Source organism: Lissotriton helveticus, chromosome 4_1 (assembly GCF_964261635.1).
Source record: "Lissotriton helveticus chromosome 4_1, aLisHel1.1, whole genome shotgun sequence".
Classification (NCBI taxonomy): Eukaryota; Metazoa; Chordata; class Amphibia; order Caudata; family Salamandridae; genus Lissotriton; species Lissotriton helveticus.
Window position 1 is genome coordinate 105,876,429 of NC_136063.1, and position 23,321 is coordinate 105,899,749.

Consider the following 23,321-nt stretch of genomic DNA (forward strand, 5'->3'; position numbering starts at 1 on the left):
TTATTCCCACGAGTGTGGAGTGGTATGGGTTCCCATCTTTTCGAGTTTGTGGGGTGTGGGGCTTCAGGAGAGTGTGGTGTGAACCCTTCTAGTTTGTGAATTCATATCTGACTGTAAGGAGGGTGAAGGGGGCGAGGTGGTTAGGACAGCAGAGAGTGGTCATGTCATATTTAATGTGGGCAGGGCCGTGGAAGTATCAAAGTGCTCTGTCTTTAGATGCTGAATGTGTCTGAAGCTTTGAAAGACTCTAGTAATAAGTCCCAGCTCATTGCTATTGGCTTCTTCCACGTCCCCCTGTGTTTTTCCAAGCAAAGTGCAGCCCTTTCTGCCAGCCCCCAATGTCCGAGCTCCTCTTCCCATGTCGGGTCTGGTGGCTCAGTGGACTAATGCGTCTCCTGCACGGGCCTGTGTTTGACCTCATGGTCACAGGTTCAAATACCAGGGGGTTCACTCAGTCTTTCATCCTTCTGAGGTCGATAAAACTGAGTACCATTGAGTTGGGTAACAAAAAACATCTGTTATTCAGCGCCAAGATACCGGTAGTGAACGTGCACTTTACACATACACACGTTATGTTATATCAGAACCCTGGCAGGGGCAGCGGATTTCCATCTCCTAGTGACCCCACGCTTAGCTAAGATAAGAGCCATATCCGCAAATGTAGCCTGAACTTCCTGATCTTTCCCCCATGGGTAAAGGCCGAGAAGGCAAGTTTCTGCCGAATGCCACCATGGGTTCCCTACCACTTCCCTAAGGGTTGGTATGACTTGGTTCCAGTATTTGAGTAAGGAAGGGCAGGTACAGATCATGTGAAGCAGATCTGCATCCTGCTTAGGACATCTGGGACATGCCGCTGTAGTGCTGGGGAAGATGGAATGTAATCTGTGCGCTGTGAGGCATGCACGCCGCGGTATCATATATTCTATACATTCAAGACTTGTGTTGCGGGATACTCGCTTGGGGTATTCTAATATAGTCACTCTTTGTCCAAAAGTGTTTTATTAATATCTCTTTCCCATCTGCAACGTGGGTGCCAGAACCTCACCTTACTGGCACACTTATGCCGTCATTCAGTAAAGCATTGTGTCAATGGAGGGGGTGTTCCTTTTGTATCATCACATGACACAGTCAAGGTCAAAACAAGGACAAGCACCACTCAGAGGCCTACTTAGGTGGAGCAGGTGTTGCTCTAAGGACAGATGCAGCTCAGAGGGTATTGGGAAGGCCAGGGCAATGAAGAAGGCAAGGATACCGATGGAAGGCAGGCACTCTTAGGAAGAGGTGGGGATAACTGCAATGATGAAGACAGAGACCATTCAGAGATAGATGCTCGCTCACATTCAGAATGCCATAGGAGTCGACATCCTTGCACAAATCCTAACCCTACATCGAGAGATAAATCAAGCTGATGCCTAAAGCATTTAGGGCTTGGGACGGGTTTAGGGACAGAATTCGAAATGCAACATCTGCATGGTCATAGAAAGGAACAAGTGGTTCAAGTGAACGTAGCCATGTCGGTCAGTCGGTGGGCACAAGTGGACCGCAATAGTGAAAGCACAAGTCAGTTTCAACTGTCCTTCTTTGAGTACCCAGGAGGGCTGCTCGGCTGAGTACCTCTAGTCCTGTGGGTATGCCTGTGGATGAGCCACATGCCCATGCCTGTCCCATAATAGTAGTACAAAAGGGGGTGGTGATGGACGGAGCATCTGAACCAATCAAACACTCACACCCAGTCAAAAGATCTGGGTTTGATCCATCACCGTTCTTTAGCCCACTCCGCCACCCCAGTTCAGACATGGCCATATGCAAATCAGTCTGACCCTGTGCCTCATGGGAACAGTCCAGCCCGAACTGCCAAGCCATGCCTTCCCTGGACCGGAAACAAGCTTCAGAGGACCAGTTTCTGGCATTACAGCCGTCTTCAGCCCGGCTTGCTTGAATCCAGTGGCAAAGTGAGCAAGGGACTCACGTCTGAGCATACCCTGCCACACTTATGGCGGCCAAAGCAGTACAAAAGGGGGTGGTGATGGACGGAGCATCTGAACCAATCAAACACTCACACCCAGTCAAAAGACCTGGGTTTGATCCATCACCGTTCTTTAGCCCACTCCGCCACCCCAGTTCAGACATGGCTATATGCAAATCAGTCTGACCCTGTGCCTCATGGGAACAGTCCAGCCCGAACTGCCAAGCCATGCCTTCCCTGGACCGGAAACAAGCTTCCGAGGACCGGTTTCTGGCATTCCAGCCGTCTTCAGCCCGGCTTGCTTGAATCCAGTGGCAAAGCGAGCAAGGGACTCACGTCTGAGCATACCCTGCCACACTTATGGCGGCCAAAGCGGTGCAAAAGGGGGTGAAACCCTGAACTGGGGTGGCAGAGTGGGCTAAAGAACGGTGATGGATCAAACCCAGATCTTTTGACTGGGTGTGAGTGTTTGATTGGTTCAGATGCTCCGTCCATCACCACCCCCTTTTGTACCCCTGTCCCATAATAGTGGTAGTTCCTGGTGGTACGGCCACTGCCTTATCCAGTGCATCGTCCAGGCCAGCAGCCAATTTGTGCTGCAGAGTGTGAAGTAGAAGTGTAACTGGAGGCAGTAGCCAGAAAACTTGTGAGGGTCCTCTCTACTTTTTGCTTCAACACAATCATAAGTGCCCACACTCCCGGTCTGAGTGCTTGTGTCAGACCCCACAGGAAACTGCCACAAAACCTCAGTTTTCACCACCTCTTGCCTGAGGTTGGTCCATGGCCATCTGGGATCCAGGGGCAGTCAACTGGTGATCATGTTAGGCTTCATAGGGCAGATCGGCAGCAGGTCCTCTGCCTCACTGGTGGACGTCGCTCATCAAGTAGCATCCTTTGAGTACCGCAACGGCTCACTTGGTGTGTACTGTGAGTGAACGTGAGCCTTGCTGCTGCTTCTCCCCTGTTTCTGTTTATCTGTGTTATGTTGAGTGTCTATGACCATGTATTCAGTGGATAAATGTGTTACTTGTCGAAGGAAAGTAGCGAGTCATGAGAAGTGGTGGAGACCTGGTGAGTACTTGCATGGGCTCGTGATAACCCAGTAGTATATAACCCACATATCATATAACCCATATATCTGTCCCCCTGTATTCACCTGAGATTCTACTATCCAAGATGGCAACATCATGCCATGAATGGTAGGCGGCGTCGCAGACCAACTGAATATTGGGGCTAGACCATTCCTTGCAGCTGCAGAATATGAAGGGGTGTCTGTGGACTGATAGGGGTCCCCATTTCAAGAGAGGGGGGCTCTTATGTTTCAGATGTTTCTCTGCTTTTGGACTCACCGGTGGAATATTTGGATACTCTACTTGTAACTACTACTCCAACTACTGTATGAACACTATGCCCCATTTGAACAGTGATGAATCCTGTAAACTGGAGATTGCAGAACAATGCTAGTGTGCAGTGCCTCTCACTAAGGTAGGTTAACCTAAAACCTTGATTCATGTCAAACTTTCCTTACTTTTTCTAGCAAACAAGGATTTATTTTAATGTGGCCTAGTGATGATTGAAATATCATCCGTGAATAAGATCTTATACTTCTCGTGCACATAATGTTATAACCATGATGAGTGCACAAGCGAGCTGACCACAATAACAAGTGTTACAAAGGGCAGCTTGCCGCTATCCTCATTACTCACTGTTTAGCGAATTGGTGACCTGGCATAGTATACCTTACTGATGATGGATGCAATGGAGCGGTATGAGGCACACAGCTCAAAATCATTAGTCGGTTTAGTAGTTGTGGTGCATCTACCCGCTGGCACCTTTCTCTTTTACTCTAGACATGTTCTTCCAAAACGAATCCTTAAAGTTCCTCAGCTGAAAAGGCTCAAAAGAAAATAAAGACACAAAGCCATCTGGCCCCAGTAGCCTTTTGACTCGCAAGTAATTGGCATCTTTACATAAACAAGTTCCTCAAGGAAGCCCTGTTCATTCTTCGGGTTAAAAAAGGAGGAGAACTTCCTCAATGTATCCACCGGCCTTCAATCCCCAACATGTGAAGGTTCTGATAAGTCTCCACTTTGGCCCTACTTTTATCTGGAATTTTCGTGAACATTTGAGCTCTATCCTTCCCAGCTATCTTACACGGGTAACGTTGTGCCACCCTCGAGTCTGTAAGCCAAAAACTTGGTGGATGTGTCCCTCTTTATTCATCTTTCAAGGTATACCAAGTATACCCATTGGCTATACCCTCTTTGTGTCTTGTCATTTGCTTCAAAAGTTCCAAAACATTTGCTGGAACCTTTGATTGTTCTTCACAATTGCCCTACCAATGACCTCCCTCAAAAGAGTTGTCTTAAAGGCCTTCCAACGCTCCCCTTGGCCTTAACTTCTGGTCTATTAATGCAGAGATATTCTACTATCCTCTTGATCCCATCGCAGTTTTCTCCTTGTTTGTCGCTCTCTATTTCTCTAGTTACATCCTGCTCTACATCATTTATAAAGGAGACAAAACAACTTTCATCTAACATTGTTAGACAACCGTGTTGAAGGTGTTCTGGTGTTTTTCACTGCTTTGGGTGCTTCACTGCTTTGGGATGCCCAGGACATCTTCTCTCTTGGCTGTAATGGTGCCAACCTCATCTCCAGCTCTTCTTTCCAAGGAGCCTTAATAGTTTGGTTCCTGGCATTCGGCTCACTTCTCCTGGAGCATGTTTCGGGATTGAGTCCCAATGTTTCTTACTGTGGGAGTCCACAATCCACTGGGCACCTCTGCGCCTAGGTGGAAGATCAGAGCAGGATGTGTGACACCCTCTCCACCTCCATGCACAGATAAACACAGAATGAGAGCCCCCTGCTGAGAGCTGTGGTGGTTGTGAAAGGCGCTGGACCCGAGTCACAGGTGAGGGTCTGTTACGAGAGATGGCATTTCACAGCTGGAATGGCAGAAGGACAAGTCACTACCAGCTTTCTCCCGAGCATCCCTTCCTACCTTATCTGTTGCAAGTTGTTTTAGATTCTTTATTCTGCGTCTCAACATTAGACATGCGGTATTTTTATACATTGTACTGCCTCCATATTTGACAACTTAGATCTTATGCCCAATATACAGCATTACTTCCTTGCTGTGTTATGTAACCCAACACCATTGAGTAACAGTCCATATATATGTTGGACCTAGATTGCTTTTCTATGTGCTTTATGGTAAATTTCCTCCCGCTTAACTACTGTGCGCTTGCGTCACCATGAAATCTGCACAGAATGTTTTATATTTGCGCTACCTGTAGCCCACAACTGCTGTACAACACCCCCCACCCAAGAGGACTGGTTTGCGCTTCACAAAACGACATAAGTAGAATAAAGTACCTCCTGGCGTGTATTACAAGAATAATGCAAGTGACTAAGGAGATCCAAGCCCATACTGATGAACAAGGGCAAAGGTCAAGATCCTTGATAGGGTCATGGAACTCTGGGGTGACTGGCAATATCCTTAAAATGTATGCCAGGGCTTACATTATTACTGATAACACATGATCACACTATCACTCTTCCAACAAACTGATTAAATTATTGGTGTCTTGCTCTTTCATATGACAGAGGAAAAGTGCTTGCAGACATGAAGAAACTGTAGTGCAAAATGAAATCCACCAAAAGGCATTCAACAATTTGTTGCAAAAATATATTAGAATTAGCTTAACATAAGTCAAATTTTGAAAAATGCTGTAGCTCAGATTGTGTAGAAGCATGCAGTGAGATGTAATCATTCCTGTAATTACCATACCTAAAAATCTTCCTTCTCCTGATCACTTCCCATTTTAGAAAATCAGATCAGAAGAACAAAAAGCCAGTTTTCATTTCTGCTGCAGTTGTCATTATTCTAGTTAACCTGTTTTGACTGCCGGCGCTGGCAGCAGGCATACAGACATCACAACTCAACTGTAATAAGTTGTTGCATTTGAACAATCTCATCACTCAGTTATAAAATCAACAAGGTGAGGGAAGGAATGCTTGAAATAATTTCAGCCACTAGCAATCCCTCTGTCCTCATTCTAGACCTGCCAATCCAGAGACCTACTTTATGCAAATCAATCTTGGTCCTCCTCCAATAGGAACAGTCCTGTCGAAACTGTGAGCCTAGTCCCCTCTAGATGGGAACATAAGCAAGCCCACACTGGTTTTGACCTACTTAGGTCACACCAGTGAGGAATAGCTTGAGTCCTATGGCACACTGACCACAGTTGGAGCTGGACTGTTCCTATTGGTTGGGTCTAATTTGATAGGCAATGGTGGGCAAAAAATTTCATTTAAGCATTCTGTCCATCACTTTTTTGTATTCTTTAATGTGACACCCTAAGTGCGATGGGTATGCCCAGGCATGGATTCCATGCTCACCTTTCCACTGGAACCAAGCTGCACCAAACTGAAGAGGCCCAAATAAACCAACACCAGTCTTTGGTTGCTTGTGTTTCGGTGCAGAGTGGACCTGGCTTGGCAGTTCAGGTTGCAGTGTTTCTACTGCGGCAGGATCAAGGCTCATTTGTACATGGCTTCGTTGAATCTAAGGTGGCATGGTGGGCAAAATAATGATGGACTGGGATGCAGCCACAAGTAATTACTAGTGGCTGATATTTATTCAAGCATTCCATCCATCACTTTTTTTAATACGTCATTCCGTAATTACAAGTGACTAGACACATCACAACTCGACTTTTAAAATTAGAGACAAGCTTTTATACAGGGATCACGGGCTCCTGGGTATTATAGATCAATAAATAAATCTATAAATAAATAAATGAAGCTACTTGAACCATCCACCCAGTCAAGGTAGAAGGTTCTAAAGAAAACAGGGCAAACCAGAAAGACAGTGGTTGGAATATTGGAGCCAAAAGCCTACACCTGCTAGTATGGTCCAACTAACAACATTCCAGTGTGCCTCATGTGGAGGAATATGCCCCACCTGTAACCTTGTTGGGATTTCTATTTAGACTTGCCGAATCATGTCTGTAAGAGTGTTAGCACGGTAGGCCTTGGAGATCCATAGCATGGGAAAAGAGTTGAATCCTCCTCCAGCCAAAGGGCTCCCACCACAGCTGAGAGATTCACAGTATTCAATATAGCATTTCACTATGAACATGCAAGAGAAAATACTAAAAACAAAAATCGAGAAGCATCACATTGTGCACCAGGAAAATGATGGTCAATCAGACCTGAGAACATCTGAGAGGGTTCTCAACAGTAAACTGTGGATCCAAAGATCCATACATGCAAGAAATAGAAGGCAACATGTTTAGAGTGTAATCCCCCAATAAATAAAAGAAGAAATGTACATCATTGTGGGGCTTACCGTAGATGGAGGGCCCTTCGGAAAGAGATCAGAGCTCCTTCAGATAAGTTGAAAACAGCCACGTTGTTGTCACAGACAGCGAAGCACTTCTGGGACAGGAGCAAGGTCCTCTCCAGGACCAGCATGCTGACCATGTCACACTCATTGAAGCCCTGAGACATCACTTTCTGGCAGACCATCTGGCGGAAGCCAACACGGAAATGCCAGATGGCGATATATGCGACCCCCCCAGTGACCACCTCATTCCGTTGCTCATTGTACGTGGCCCAGCAGATTTTGCGGGCAGACTGTATGGTGGAAATCACTGCAAAGTCTGCGCTAAGCACTTGCAGGGTGTCCGAGTGCCAAGCCACGTACTGGTTCACACGGGAGACATGCAGCAGACCGGTCAGTGGTCCAGAGGGTTGAAGAGAGTTTGCGATGCGCCCATCCTGCTGGTGCAGGTGGATCCTGCCAGCGGCATCCAGGCTGACAAAGCCCTTCCTCTGGTGGCTGTATATCACCTGGAGCACAGGGTCCTGGAAGTGCACGCGGCGCTGATGCTCGATGCCATGGGTTAAGTGAATGGATCGAAGGTCTGACTTCTTCATCTAGGATTAGAGAGTTAAAAGAACATGAACCATACCAATCAAAGCAGCAAAACATAGTTAGAAAAGCAGAAAACAAAGTTAGTTACTTTAAGGGGGGATTCTCCAGCAAGGATCACAAAATGGGTAGTGTGCTGTGTGTCAGTCATATGACCTCTATTCTGCAGCATGTAGGTGCTTTTTCAAAATCCATCAGGTATGTGGCATCATGCTAGATAATATTTAACATATGAATCCTTGATATCTCACAAGAAAGGCCACACAATGCCAGGATGGAAGAGCTGGCCAGCCTCTACCTGTTCATTTTTCTAACCTGCCTTTTGTTTTTCCCCTTCCATTCAACAATCTGCACGCTCAACAAAGGTGCTCCACATTTTAATCAGAGATGCTGAAAGTATGTTCACCTAAAGTGTACTCTCCAAGAAAATAGACGATGGGTGCTGCATCCTCAAACTAGGTTACATGGTCACAGGCTTTGTAGCAATGGGCTAAGTGATGAGTTCATTTCTTTTTGCCAGTAAATCTGGCATGAAGGTCACCCATCATACCCATCATAAGGGTTGACCATGTCCACCATAAATGCTACCGTTGCCACATATGATTGAGTTCCACAAGTGTGGTGTCTGTTTTTCGGACACCTTGTGGACCCTCTGCCGCTATGGACTGGGTCATTCCTTTGATGCTGCTGAATCGCGTGTTAACACACCCATCACCCAAGCATTCTTAAGCTGTTCTGCCATCTCAAATACTGGTAAATATAGGCAAATCTGACCCAAGGCATGGGAAGTTGGCGTTTGATCGAAACAGGACTGCTGAGCTCTTGCCGGGAAACGCTGCAGGAGATAGCGCAGATGCCGTACTACTGGACCTCAAGGCCAGCCTGCCCTCTTTTGGGGCTGGATAGGCTGTCGGAGCACCTTGAGCACCAGAATGAGAGACTATATGGTAATGAGAGACAGACAACTCTCTTATCTTGAAGCTGACACGAGTATTACCACCAAAAAGGTGCTCAAAATGGAGAGAATGTTCACAATAATAGATGCTAAGATTGAACATCTTGAGGCCTGCTTGCACCGCCAGCATTACAGGGATTGCAGATTGCAGATTTTACAGGAATTGAAGAATCAACCAACATGGAATGTCCTGATATGTTTGTAGAGATTCTGCTATTGGCCTATTGGGTAGGACATCCTTTTCAGAGGTGTTCCTGGTTGAACGTACGCACCGCTCTCTGGATCCCAGGCCCCTCCATGTCGTATGGTGGTACGACTACTGAATTTCTGTGATCGGGATAGAGCTCTGAGGCTGGAGTGAGGCTCCCTTCTGTATAAAGGTTCTAACATCTTTGTATACCCCAATTTTATTATTGTGGTGCAGGAGGCACAACGGAGGTTCTCCACTCTGAATCACAATGTTGCGAGCCTCCGGTTCGCCATGCTCTATCCGATCCACATTTCCACATCTGTTGACGATGCTACCAAGACCTGCAGGACGCACCTTAGAGTTAATACTACTCCAGAACAAGAGTGTAGCTCCCTAAAAATGAAACAGCCGACCCCAGACGCCAAACATGGAGGATGTGGAATAACGTAGTAAACAGGCGACATAACCTCATATAACTTGTACTTGCTCTTTGCGAATTGTTGACTGTGTGAGTAAGTCAGCAACTGTTTCAGCAAGTACTGTGTGAGTAAGCTCACTAGGCCAGTGATGGTTGATGTTGAGTTTCTTGAAGATCTGCCAACATTCATGTTTGAGCGCCTTGTGCTGCTACTTTCTATCATGATAAAACAACACACTTAAATATATTGCAGTCCAGCATATAGCTGCTTAAGCATTCCGCGGGGTGGAGAGGTGGTCGGTTGACCTGCACGCCCGAGGTGTGTATCGTCATGTATTCTCTGACCAATGTTTGTCCAGGATATGGATGGGGTTCAGTGTGTGGAGGGGGACGAATGTTTAGACCTTATGGTCTTACACAATCGGAAATCTAGTCACCAATGACAAACTTGCAGATTTGGCTCTACCCAGTCACTGACACGGCTATACCAAAGATTAAAAGCACAGACAGCAGTACCGGCTAAGAGGACTCTGAAAATATTATCCTCAAATGTCAGGGTTGTGAACAGCTCCCAAAAGATAAAGAGGGTCTTGACCTACTTGGACAGGTACATAGTAGATCCGGCGATGCTTCAAGAAAGACACATATTGCCATTAATAACCGCAACTCTACTAGACAGTGGAGAAGTCATAGGTACTGTTCCTCATATAGTTCATATTCTCGAGGAGTGTGTATAATAATCCATGGACATGAAGCCTTCAGATTGAATAGACAGCATACTGATCATGAAGGTCGCTATATCATTGTAAGGCAAAGCCTCTTTTTGTCATGATCACCACCAAAGTTTAAGACTGATGCTGCTGGTTTCTGACTCTGAGAGGCCTGCTATCCAGACCTCAGTGCCACTTCTTTTGACTCTTGAAAGTGTACTGGTAAATTGGCTTACTAAAACTTACTTATACGTCCCTAGTACATGGTATTGGGGTACATGGGCCTGTAAGTTGAAGTGTCCCCCCGAGGGCCTGCAGCAGTTATGGGCCATCTAAAATCACCTCTCTTTTTAATGTGTATAAGTTAGCCTTACAGCAGGCCTATCGAGTCCTGTGACACAGTGCAACATATTAAAAAGGAGAACATGTATTTTACATGTTCTAACAGAACAAACTCACAATTGTAATTTTTACTGGGAGAGAGGCTCGTCGCCCCAATGGCGAGTACAGGGTTATAAGCTGACAACTCAGCTGTGCTAACTTCTGAATGGGACTGCTAAAGTTGGCACGTCAAGGTATCAAAGAACTCATTACATTAAGCCCAACTTGATACCCAAGTTAATGTAACTTGTTGCTTAAGGCAATTTTAGAAACTTGCTACTCTGTTGCCCCAGTTTTCCAGTGGCTATTTGCAGATGCTGGCCATGAGACAGTCTCCTACCTGCATGGGAAGACATGTAAACATCTCCCGGGACAGTTACTGCAGCTGGGGGAGATGTTACCTCCACCTGCAAGGAAGCTACAAGGGGTGTTAGCCCAAAATCAATCAATCAATCAATCAATGAACTTGTAAAGCGCGATACTTACCCCTGAGGGTCCCAAGGCGCTGAGGGGGGTGCTGCTATTGCTTGAAGAGCCAGGTCTTGGGGAGACTTCTGAAGGTGAGCAGGTCTTGGGTCTGCCGCAGATGGGTGGGGAGGGTGTTCCAGGTCTTGGCGGCGAGGAAGGAGAAGGATCTGCCGCCGGAGGTTGTTCGTTGGATGCGCGGGACAGCGGCAAGGGCGAGGCTGGTGGAGCGGAGCTGGCGGGCGGGGGTGTAAAAGTTGAGTCTATTGTTCAGGTAGGCTGGTCCGGTGTTGTGCAGTGCTTTGTGTGCGTGGGTGAGGAGCTTGAAGGTGATCCTCTTGCTGACGGGGAGCCAGTGCAAGTCTCTTTGGTGGGAGGTGATTTGGGTGCGGCAGGGAAAGTTGAGGATCAGTCGGGCAGAGGCGTTTTGGGTGCGTTGTAGTCGTCGTAGGTGTTTGGCCGGGATTCCTGCGTAGGGTGCGTTGCCGTAGTCCTGCCTGCTGCTGACAAGGGCTTGAGTCACTGTTCTTCTTGTTTCGTTCGGGATCCACTTGTAGATCCTGCGAAGCATGCGGAGGGTGTTATAGCAGGAGGAGGAGATGGCGTTGACCTGCTTTGACATGGAGAGGGAGGAGTCGAGGGTGAATCCTAGGTTGCGTGCGTGGTCCGTGGGTGTTGGAGCTGTTCCCAGTGTGGACGGCCACCAGGAGTCGTCCCACGCAGAGGGGGTGGGGCCTAGGATGTGGACCTCCGTCTTGTCCGAGTTCAGTTTCAGACGGCTGCTTCTCATCAACTCGGTAGCCGCCTTCATTCCCTCGTGGAGGTTTGTTTTGGCGGTGTGCTGGTCCTTGGTGAGGGAGAGGATGAGCTGGGTGTCGTTGGCGTAGGAGATGATGTTCAGGTCGTGCTGGTGGGCCACTTGTGCGAGGGGGGCCATGTATACGTTGAACAGGGTTGGGCTGAGGGATGAGCCCCGGGGTACGCCGCAGATGATGTGGGTGGCTTTGGATCGGAAGGGCGGGAGGCGGACTCTCTGGGTTCTGCCGGAGAGGAAGGACGTGGTCCAGTCCAGGGCCTTCTTCTGGATTACGGCTTCTTGGAGGCGTGTTCTTAGTGTGCGGTGGCAGAATGTGTCGGAAGCGGCTGACAGGTCCAGGAGGATGAGGGCTGAAGTTTTGCCGTTGTCTAGTTGGCGCCTGATGTGATCTGTGGCGGCGATGAGGGCAGTCTCGGTACTGTGGTTGCGTCTGAATCCGGACTGGGATGGGTCTAGGATGTTGTTGTCCTCGAGGTGGTGGGTCAGCTGTATGTTGGCGATTTTCTCGATGACTTTCGCCGGGAAGGGGTGCAGGGAGATGGGCCGGAAGTTCTTGAGGTCTTTGGGGTCCGCCCTGGGTTTCTTGAGGAGGGCGTTGATTTCGGCGTGCTACCAGCTTTCCGGGAATGTCCCTGGGTCGAAGGAGATGTTGATGACCTTCCGTATTTGGGGTGCGATGGTTGCATCAGCTTTGTTGAAAACGTGGTGTGGGCAGGGGTCTGACAGAGATCGTGAGTGGATGAAGTTCATGACCTTGCGTGTCTTTTTGTCGTTGACGTGGGACCAGGAGGTCAGCTGGTTGGTGCAGGTGGCGTTCGGGGTGGGGTCTGTTGCGGTCGGGGCGGATGAGGAGTTGAAGCTTTCGTGGATGTTGGCGATCTTGCGATGGAAGAAGGTGGCCAGTGAGTCGCACAGATCTTGTGAGGGCGGGATGTCGTTGGTGTTGGCGCTGGGGTTGGAGAGTTTCTTCACAATGTTGAAAAGTTCTTTGCTATCGTGAGCGTTGTTGTCCAGTCGGGCTTTGAAGGATGATCTCTTGGCTGTCCTGATGAGGTGGTGATGTCTGCGTGGCTGTCTGGTGTGCGGTCGTGGAGCCATTTCTTCTCCAGCTTCCGGCATGTGCGTTTGGAGGTCGGGAGTTCTTCGGTGAACCAGGCGGGTTTCTTGCTGGGGTGGTTGCTGGAGGGTTTTTTGATTGGGCGAGGGTTTGGCACAGTCGTCGATCCACTGTCTGAAGTTTCGGGCGTCTGTGTTGGTGGGGTCAGTGGGTGGGTTCTGGGCGAGGGTGGAGGTCAGCTGGTCTTCGGTGACTTTGCTCCAGCAGCGGTGAGGCAACAGTTGGGTGCAGTGGTGCGTGGTTGGTTTCTTGAAGGTGAAGTGGATGCATCGGTGGTCGGTCCAGTGGAGTTCGGTGGTGTGGTTGAAGGTGATATGGGTGCTTGTGGAGAAGACGGGATCGAGCGTGTGGCCAGTGGCGTGGGTGGGTTCGGTGACGAGTTGTCGGAGGCCGAGGTTGGCGAGGTTGCCGATCAGGGTGGCGGAGTTGGCGTCGTTGTTGTTCTCGAGGTGGAAGTTCAGGTCCCTGAGGAGGATGTAGTCTGTGGAGGCGAGTGCGTGGGTGCTGGCGAGGTCGGGGATGGAGTCGCTGAAGGCGGCCCGGGGTCCAGGGGGTCTGTAGATGAGTGTTCCCCTGAGGGTGGTGTTGGGGTCGGTGTGGATCTGGAAGTGAAGGTGTTCGGCCGAGTTGAGGGAGTCGTCTGAGAAGGTGTGGACCTGGAGTGTGGACTTGTGAACAATGGCTATTCCTCCCCCTGTTCCGTTGGTGCGGTCTCTGCGGGAGATTTTGTAGCCGTCTGGGATGGCAAAGGCGATGTCAGGAGTCATTCCACCAAGTCTCGGTCAGAGCTCGACGGCGTGTTTGCGTGCGGAGCGGGTGTTGAGGAGTATGCAGCAGAGGTGGTTGGGTCTGGTCCTTGGAGGTTTGGTGGTTCTGTTACATGTGAAGTTGCAGGTGTGGCAGGAGAAGGGTCCGTAGGTGCGTTTCGGTGAGGCCTGGAAGCAGCGGTGTTCTCGGCCGCCGTCGTATCGGAGTCTGGCGTCGTGGCGTGTGTGGGGTCCAGGGGTTCTGGCACTGGGCGCGGTCCAGGTGCGGACGGGCGCAGACGGGTTTGACTTTGGGGCGCACTCGGCGCGCCAGCGGCCACCATTTAAGGTGGGGAGGGAGGAGCAGCTGGGAGGCGGGAGCGGGGCTGCGAGGGGATGTGGCTCAGGGGCAGTGGCGGAAGAAAGAGAGGGGTACAGAGGGCATAAAGGGAGGGTGGGGAAGACGAGCAGAGCAAAAGTGTCTGAAAAATGGCACAAATAAGTACAGAGAGCACACAAAAATCAGGAGACAAGAATCAAACACAGATCTGACCCAAGGTCACGGCGGTGATCAGCGGCAGACAGCGGGCGCGAACTCGCGCACAGGAAGAGGAACAGGCAGACAGCTGGTGGAGCTGTTCGGCAGCAGGGGGGTGACCTGACCTGGCCTGCAAGCAAGTTTCAGAGGGGAAGCTGCCTTTGAAGGGAAAATGGTGAGCACCATCAAGAGGGGATGCTCTTTTGTCTGGTTAGAGACCTTGGTGTCAGGACAGAGAACACTGACCAAACTTTTATTTCATGGGCTTGTAGCACATAGGTTGCAACATCACTAGGGTGGGCTACCAAGCCCCACACTCCATCTGGGGAGGAGGCAGAATAGAACACTATAAGATAGGTAGATGCCACACATTACAGGAAGTTGTCATCAAGTGGACTGAGAACCTAGAAGCCCATTAGCTAGTGCCCACTCCCCCCAAAAGCACTTCCTGGGCATAAAAGGGGTACACCTAGGCCCCAGAACTCAGATCTATCTTCGGCCAGAGATATAGACTGTAGAAGGTCCCATCATAGACGTGGCAAAGAGAGACTGCACAGAAGAGACTGCACCCCTTGGGCTAGCGAAGGAAAGGACTGTACATGCTGAGTCCTGCTTGAGAAGAAGACATCCCTGGGCCCAGCCAGAAGGAGAGACTCCAAGAGTCATTTGGCTGACTTCCTATTCACAGCACAAGTCCACAAAAGCTGAAGAAACTTGCCTGGTGCGTTGGCAGACGATATCACAGGATCATCGCTCTTCAATCCAGTGCAGCCTGGAAGACTGATACCCGGTGCACAAAACTATCCGAGTCTGTTGGACCTGGGGAGCTGTCAGAGTGCAGTTTAGTCACCCAGAAGGAGAGTTTTCACCAAAAGGTGGAAACCACTGACTTTGTTGTACTGGGTGACCAGTAGTCCAGTGTTAACTGGACTTTTGCTGAACACGAGAGGACTTCTTGGGACATTGATCCCTGTGGCAAAGTTGAATCACCAAGACCGTGTACGAAGGAGTAGCTCCAGGAAGACCCCCGACTGCACAAAATCTACAGCATCCTTGAGTATCTTCAGTATCCAGTATCCTTGCATCAGGACCACTCCATCAAAGTTAAGGGCAACTGGCTACTAATGCTGGAACTGGACTGGAGACAGCTTCTCTTGCAAAAGTAACTGTTCCTTTGGACTTTGTTGGCTATCGTGACTGGCTCCCTGCCAGAGTTGGACCCCCAAACTACTTCTAAGTAACCATATTTATCCTTTTTTAAATATTATTTATTATTTCTTTTATTGGCATTTACAAAACAAAACAACATGCAGTGCAATCGATGCATCCCCAAACATAAGAGCAGTAAGCAGTAAATGGGGGGTGGGGGAAGGGAGGGAAGAAAAGGAAAAGAGGAGCAGGTTACCTGTCATTTACATCATCTGTATTGTAGAGAGCATTGCATGCGTCAGCTAGACATTACATCTTAAACTAGCATTTACCAGTATTCGTCACAAAGGTCATCCTGGTATATAGGAGGTGTTATGCAGATATCTTGATCAGTTTGAGTTTGTTCTGTGGAACATAGAGCTGGGCTACGTCATCCTTCAGCAAACCTTCGTTAACCTCTTCCCCAAAAATAATTGTGGGATTGTGGAAATGTATTGTTGCATGTGGTGATTTATGGTGATGTGGTTGCTTGTGAGCGCAGGTGAGCCAGACGTGGTTCCTAAATATCTTTCGGGCGGGATTGAAAGGGCATCAGTTCCCAATATTGGGCCAGTTGTTCCTTGCAGTATATCACGTCCTTTAGCCATGAGGCAACTTTGGGGACACCCTTCCTTCCCCAGTGTTTAGCGAGTTGCTGTAGAGCTAGTAATATTAGCATAGCCATTAGGCGGCGCAAAGACGCAGGCACATCCTGAACGTATCCTAACAGGCTGATTAGTGGGGTGAAGGGGATCTCGTGTTCCATCATTTGTTGAATTGTGGAGTGTATCTCCCACCAATAATCCTGTATGTTTGGGCATTCCCAGAACAGATGTAGGAATGTTGCCAGGGGTGTTGAGCATCATTGACTGTGTGCCTCCTCATTTAGTCCCATGCGTTTCAGCTGCAGGGGGGTGCAGTATAGTCTATGTAGAAATTTGAAGTGTATCAGGCGCAATCTGTAGTAGGGGGATAGTGCACCAGATTGCGCGCAGCAGTAATACCATTGGTCCATAGTGATGGGGGGGTCTGTATACAGATGCCACTGGGCTAATGCCTTTGGGGTGCATACTGGTGTCACCACGTATAATTTAGTGATAAGTTTGCGGAGAGTGGTATGCGTGAGCACGTGCTCCAGAGCATGTAGTGCTGGTGGGGGAGCCGGGAAAGTAGCATGGTTTGCGCGACATGTGACTCCTATTTGAGTGTAGGAGCATATCCGCTATTGTGGGCGTGGGAGTGTCAGTCAGCGTGGGAGCAGCTAGGGATTGGTCATTCGGCTATAGATCGGCATATGTGTAAAGGTGCCTATTATGGGCCCATGTTTACATCCCCTCCTCAACTAGATGTATAAGCAGTCCAAGGATGCTCGTCTTCTTCATCTGTCCCAAGCCCATCTCACACAGTCCACAGTGTCCGCTGGCATCCGGGAGAATCTATAGGTTTGATCGAGAGCTGTGGATAATGGTGTTGGTGAAGTGAGATCTGCCTCAACAGTGGTATGTGGCTGAAATTGGACCGGGTATAGCCAGAAATGTAGATAGTGGGCTTGGGTGCATAGCTCATACAGTGTCAGCTCTAGGGCACTTAGGCCTCCTCGGCAGAAGGGTAGTTTGAGGACTTCTCATGCTATTCTAGGTTGTTTGCCCACCCAGGCAAGGGAAATTAAGTTAGATCTTAGTCGTTTGAAAAAAATGTTGCCTGAGTGGGGTCAGGAGATTGCCAAAAAGGTAGAGAAACATTGACAGCACGACCATCTAAACAATGGCCAGTCTACCACTGAGCGAGAGGGGGAGTAGGTTCCATATCAGGATCCTCTCCTCCAGTCACGTGATAACTCTAGCAACGTTGGCCTGCCATAGCTCACCAATGTTTCGGCTTAGCCATACACCCAGATATTGCAATGGTTCCATTGCCCATTGCAATTCGAATACAGATGTGAACTGTTTCGTACTATCAGTTAGGGGGAAGAGGACTGAATTAGTCCAGTTTATTGTTGTGCCCGAAAGGTCTTCAAATTTGAGGACGTCCCTGATGACACAGTCTAAATTTTCTTGAGGCTGTCTATCATATAAGGCAACGTTGTCCGGATACATGGAGACTAGGATTACTCGCTCTCGGAATCGGATTCCCTGTTGCGCATTGTATTGGCATAGTTTAGCAGTTAAAGGCTGCATGGATATGGCGAAAAGGAATGGGGTCAAGGGGTATCCCTGTCTCGTACTGCGCGTAACTGGAAATGGGTCAGATAGAAGGCCATTTGCACGTATTCTAGCTAAGGGGGCAGTGTAAAGGAGTTTAATGAGGTTTAGAAAATGTGTGCTGAGCCCTATATGTTGAAGGAGTTGGAATAGGTAGGGTCACTTTAGGGAGTCGAACGCCTTGGAAGCGTAAAGTAGGGCCACCACTACTGCCATGCTTGGGTCTGTCCCATGCATGATCGCGAAGAAGGTGCGGTGATTGTGTGCGGTCGATCAATATGACACAAGGTCTGATTGATCAGGTCGTATTATGGCAGGTAGAAGCGGTGATAGACGATTAGAAATAAGCTTGGCTAAATTTTGTTATGTTCGTTGATTGTGGAGAGTGGCCTATATGAGTCACATGAAGTGGCCGATTTGCCCGGTTTTAATATGGTTACAATGACCGCTTCTCACAGTGATTGTTGTAATTCCCCGGTTTCCATAGAGAACTGGTACATGGCTTGAAGATGCGGGATTAGTGTGGCAGCCAATTCTTTATAAAAGGATGTGGTAAGGCCATCCAGGCCGGGGGACTTATCGTTGGGGAGGCTGCAAATTACATGTAGGACCTCCTCGGTGAATGGGGACTCTAGATATTGATGACGCTGGTCATCCAGCCATAGTAGTTGTATTGAGTCCAGATAGTTTTTAATTTGGTCAATGGGATTGTGAAATTTATATTGATAGAGCTCAGAATAGTAAGCGGTCATAAAGTGCAGTATATCAGTGGATCTAGTGTGGTGTTCCTCATGTTCACCCACTAAGTCAGCAATATAATTATTTGCAGCAGGGAGTTTAAGCATGTGGGTTAGTGTCTTACTGGGCCACTCGCCCTCTCCATATCTACGAGTCTTGGCCTTTTGCCCAAGGAAGTGTATTTGTCGCTCCACTTCCTCATTATACTCGGACAAGGTTTTACCTATGCGCGCTAGAGTGCTCTGATTATTGGATCGAAAAAAGTATTGTTCTAAAGCTCGCAGCTCAGTCTTAAGGCACATGAGTCTGATGCGTATGGCTTTTAGGACTCCCGTTTGTTTTGCAATACAGACGCCTCTGATGATGAACTTGAATGCTTCCCAAAACACCATTGGGGAATCCACTGATCCTTCATTTGTTGAGAAGTAATCTACAATGGTGGTGTGTACCTCATTGCTCCAGGTGGTTGTCGCCAAGTGAAGGCACGTGGGGGAGCCTGGGGTATAATGAGTTTCAGGAGCACCGGAGCATGATCTGACACTGTCTTGGTTATTAATGTAGTATTAGTTGTCCATGACAGTGTCTCTTTGGCAGCAAGCCAATAGTCTATACGTGACCAGGCCCCGGTCGCTGACGTGGTGAAAAACACCAAGCGTCTGTCAGGCCATGGTCTACTATCACTGCACATAGCTGTGACGCAGCTTTAGGACGTGGGCGACGAGTGGTGCTGGATTTGTCCATGTCTGGGTCACCCCACTGTCAGTTATGTACATAACAGAATAATTTTTAAATATTTTATATTAAAACATGTTTTGCAATATATTTTTCTTGAGAAATTAATTATTAACTATTGCCTTAAGGACCATGGTTTTCTTGAAATTGCTAACTTACCCAGGTCCTATGGATTTTTCACAAACCTACAGCTGTTTGCCCCGTGGACGGATCTTCAGGAAATGGGCTAAGCGGAATCTTAACTGACTGACCTCACCAAATGTTACGTTTTGTCCAATTCCGTCTACATGGTCAAAACTTGCAGGCAAATCTAAAAATGTTTTCTGTGACTCGAACTTAACTTCACAGTGGCTATCACCACTGTGTAATATATGTGTATGCGTGTGTGCATATGTTTCTGACCCCCGCAGGCACGAGCCCTCACTCTCTGAGGCCAGGAACAACGCTTGCTCCAGAAGGCACTGTTCACTCCTCCTCCAGCACGATGGCTAGTGAGTCTGCATCCCAAGGCCAGGGACTTCAAAACCCCTGGTGCTTTTGATCAAGAGGCCGAAGGCTGTTTTTTTAATGTCACCAGAACACGAGACTGCAATAAAGGATCATATTACACATGTTAACCAGTAATTATTTTTTAATATAACAGTTTTATTTAGAGTGTGGTTAATAATAACTGGAATTACAATGTCTAAATAAATTGTTGAAAAAAACAATTGATAATGATGTGAGGGCCAGTGGAGTTATGCAATTCTGTGTCTCCAGCATTAACCACATAATAATAAATTTTCCACATAATGTGCAGATTCAATTATAATATTGTTTATAGATCAAATGGATGAAGATAATATTTGCAGAGAATGTGATAAGTTTGTTGTTTTCATTTTTGTTACATAATCTAGATACCCTTGGTGCATATTTTTGTGACAATAGTAAATCTATGCATAGAGAAACTGACATTCACTGTTGCAGCCACCAATCATAGTGCTTGTGTTAGCGGACCCATCTTTTGGTCTGCGAATCACTAGGGGAGACAAAATGCTCCCTCGTCCAATAGGATTCGTTTTCTTCCGAGTTTCCGGGTCCTTGAATTGTTTGCAGACAAACTGCCCAGTTATCTTTAAAATGTAACACTTTGATATCCACTGGCACATTTTTCAAATGTACAGATCTAAAAAACTACTAAACAGATTTACAACAAAAGACATAAAAACACTTTCCGAGTAAAATTCTTATTTCATGCTAAGTTTGGTGCACATCCATTTAGCATTTTTTGCTGCAGTAGTGGGCAACATTTACCAAGGGAGCTTCAATGAAAAATTTAAAAGATTTGGGCCACCCCTGTAAGTGTTTTTCCCCTTGCACGGATTTGCATAAAACCTGGCATGCCAAACCTCTGTCAGCTTCACTATGGGTATACAAAACTTTGTGCAGATTCAATATAGGTGCCAACGGAAGTTATTGGGAATCCAAAACGCATTTTCCTCCTTACATTCACATTCATGTAAAGTGATGTCACAAGGATACCTTGATGATGGTGTTGGTGATGCCAACCCGTAGCATGGCCCAGAGGCGCTTGGCCTTCCCCTGAGGACTTTCCTGCTCATCCTTCAGACAACTGGTGGTGGTGGAGCAGCAGGAAGTGTTGCCACTCACGGCAGAGTCTACAGACAGAGAAAGAATAGAACGGAATGAGATGAACAGTGGAATTAAAAGTTCTTCATTCCTGGGTCCAATGGTTACCTACACTGACAAAGTGCCCTCTATACAGGATCTTCAGTGGTTCCCTTTTTTTCCATAGAGTGCTCGGCGTTAGTACTGCATTTGTGTCAATGGTTGGCCACGACAATGGATGAACGATATCTAAAGACATCATGACAAATTCTCGCTCACGATTGTTACATTTATAAACTTTGTTGATTTTGCAAAGCTTGTTCCTGAAGTATGGTGTTAAGTATTGTGTTAGATATTAGTGAAAGTGCTTGAGACCATGGATAGCGAAGGGACTGTCTTTTCGACTCCCACCTCACCCCCCCATACCTCCATAGCCTGACTACTGATGTACAAAAAAGGGAACAGGAGAGAAGCAAAGTTCTAGAGTCCTTTTGATGACCTGACAAAGATGTTGTTCTTTATTGAAATTGACTGAGTGGTTGAGAGAGTGACTTTAACCCCTTCCATGCTGATGACGGCCCTCTGCCGTCATGCATCACGGTGGGCGTGTGCTGATGACGGCTGGGGGCCGTCATGAACCCGCCCACTCAATAAAACTGCCGCACAGGCGCAGGATCGCGGCCGCACCCAAGGGGTAAAACAACACTTTGACTGTCATCTGATTCAGGAGAAACAGACAAAAATAAAGAGACCTCCCACTTACTGCCATCAGGCATATCCTCACACCAACATCACGGGTGATCTTCAGTTACTTGGATCAAGGTATCAAGCCGCCGCTTAGCGCTTCGCGCTTCCTCTGCTGCACTGCTGTTTTTAAACAACCTGTTTGTTATTTGTGTTTCTATTGTTTATTTACCCTGTTTTTAAACTAGGGATTCTTTGCTCCCCTCACTCGCACTGTAATCGGGACTCACCGCTGTTTTGAGCGGATCCGGTTCCTGGGGTGGGGCAATTTTTCAGCCGCCATCTTAGAGTGGTGTCGTTTGATTAGGCGCCATCACCTGCGAGCGCTCTAGTGCGCAGGATCTATAGAGGGACGCCTACTTAATGCTCCCTTTCGAGCGCAGCGGTATCGCGCAGCGGGCGCGCCTTCGCTTAGCCTGAGTCCTGCCAGAGTCCTGCCAGAGTCCTGCCAGAGTCCTGCCAGAGTCCTGCCAGAGTCCTGCCAGAGTCCTGCCAGAGTCCTGCCCGTCTGCGCCCGTCCGCGTCAGGACGCGCCGGACGCGCCGGTCATGTCAGTATTTCGAGTTGTTAGTACTGTGGTGAGTGCGTTGATCAGCTACTCGAGAGACAATTTACTGTCTATCAGACAGCAAGTCTCCAGCTGTGATGTGGCTCCTGTGAGTTGGCCCCTACCAGTGCGTATGCGGTAGGTGGTCGCTCTGCACTCCCGCACTTTCCCGCTCTATGGGTAAGTCGTCAGTACCCAGGAATAAATGCTCCTCACGCAAGCTTAGCATTTGGAACCTGAACGTCAGGTCGCTGGTGAATCACTACCAAGCCATCTATGACCTTATTAAGGATGAGTCGCCTGATATTTTTCGTATTACCGAGACTTGGCTGCAGGAGGCTGATACAGCTATCCTCAACCTGGCTTTTCCAACGGAGTATTCGGTATACACGCTTAATCGCCCCACTAGAGGTGGGGGAATAGCGCTTGCTGTTAGGTCCTGCTACCCCTGTGACTGGAGAGGATTAAAAATTGCGGGCTGTGAAAGTGCTTCTTTCCAGATTTCAATCAGCCCCCAGTTTTCCTTCTCTGGCATGCTGATCTACCGCCCGCCTGGTAGTGACGTGGCGTTTAGGGAGGCTCTTCCAGATGCTATAAGTATGCTGGCCGTAGGATGTGCTAATTTTTCAATTCTAGGGGACTTGAATCTCCACTTTGAGAACTTGACCACTCCTGCTGTTAGTAGTACTGTGGCTGACTTGGAGGCCTTTCAATTGCATCAACTGGTCACTTACCCCACTCATGTGGGAGGTCATACTTTGGACCCTTTTTTTACGAACCTTACAGATGCCAGGGTTTTAACTTCTACCCCTCTTGCCTGGACTGATAATTTTTTAGTGACGATCCAGTGCCCACTGTATGAGCCCCCCTCTAAACCTATGCCCAGAGTCGTCCCTAGACGACACTGGAACAAACTCAGATTAGAGGATTTGTACCGCACCCTGTCTGAAGACCCACTCGGCCCATTTGACAACGTGGAAGTGGGCTACAATCTTTTTTGCGAGTGGATCACCCGTGCTCTGGATTCCCTCATCCCCGTGACCCTGAGCAAATGTGGCTCAAGGGACCCTAGTCCCTGGTATGACGGTTCCTTACGTATATTAAAAAGCACGTGCAGACGCGCCGAAAGAGAATGGCGGTAAGCATATGATACTAGTAAAAAAGCGTCATATCTTGCCACTATTAAATCCTATCATTGCGCTGTCTGCAGAGCCCGCGCGGCATTCTACTCTCTTGAGTTTCGCAACAGCTCGAACCCCTCCAAATCCATCTTTAAGGCCCTTAAAGATCTGATGGCAAAAAAGGCCCCTATTAGTGACATC

General features: G+C 48.1%; 1 protein-coding gene across 4 annotated transcripts in view; it reads right to left on the reverse strand.

Annotated features, from left to right (window-relative positions):
* The window catches only part of WDR97 (WD repeat domain 97), a 357,055-nt gene that overhangs the window by 305,665 nt on the left and 28,069 nt on the right, over positions 1-23,321 (reverse strand). For 3 of the 4 annotated variants that reach the window (XM_078686528.1, XM_078686527.1, XM_078686526.1), the window contains exons 3-4: positions 20,622-20,758; positions 7,320-7,909 (exon numbers count right to left, since the gene is read on the reverse strand). In XM_078686528.1, the coding sequence (XP_078542654.1) occupies positions 7,320-7,909; positions 20,622-20,758 (727 nt within the window). The remainder of the gene's footprint in view (positions 1-7,319; positions 7,910-20,621; positions 20,759-23,321) is intronic. The other variant, XM_078686529.1, reaches the window with a different exon arrangement.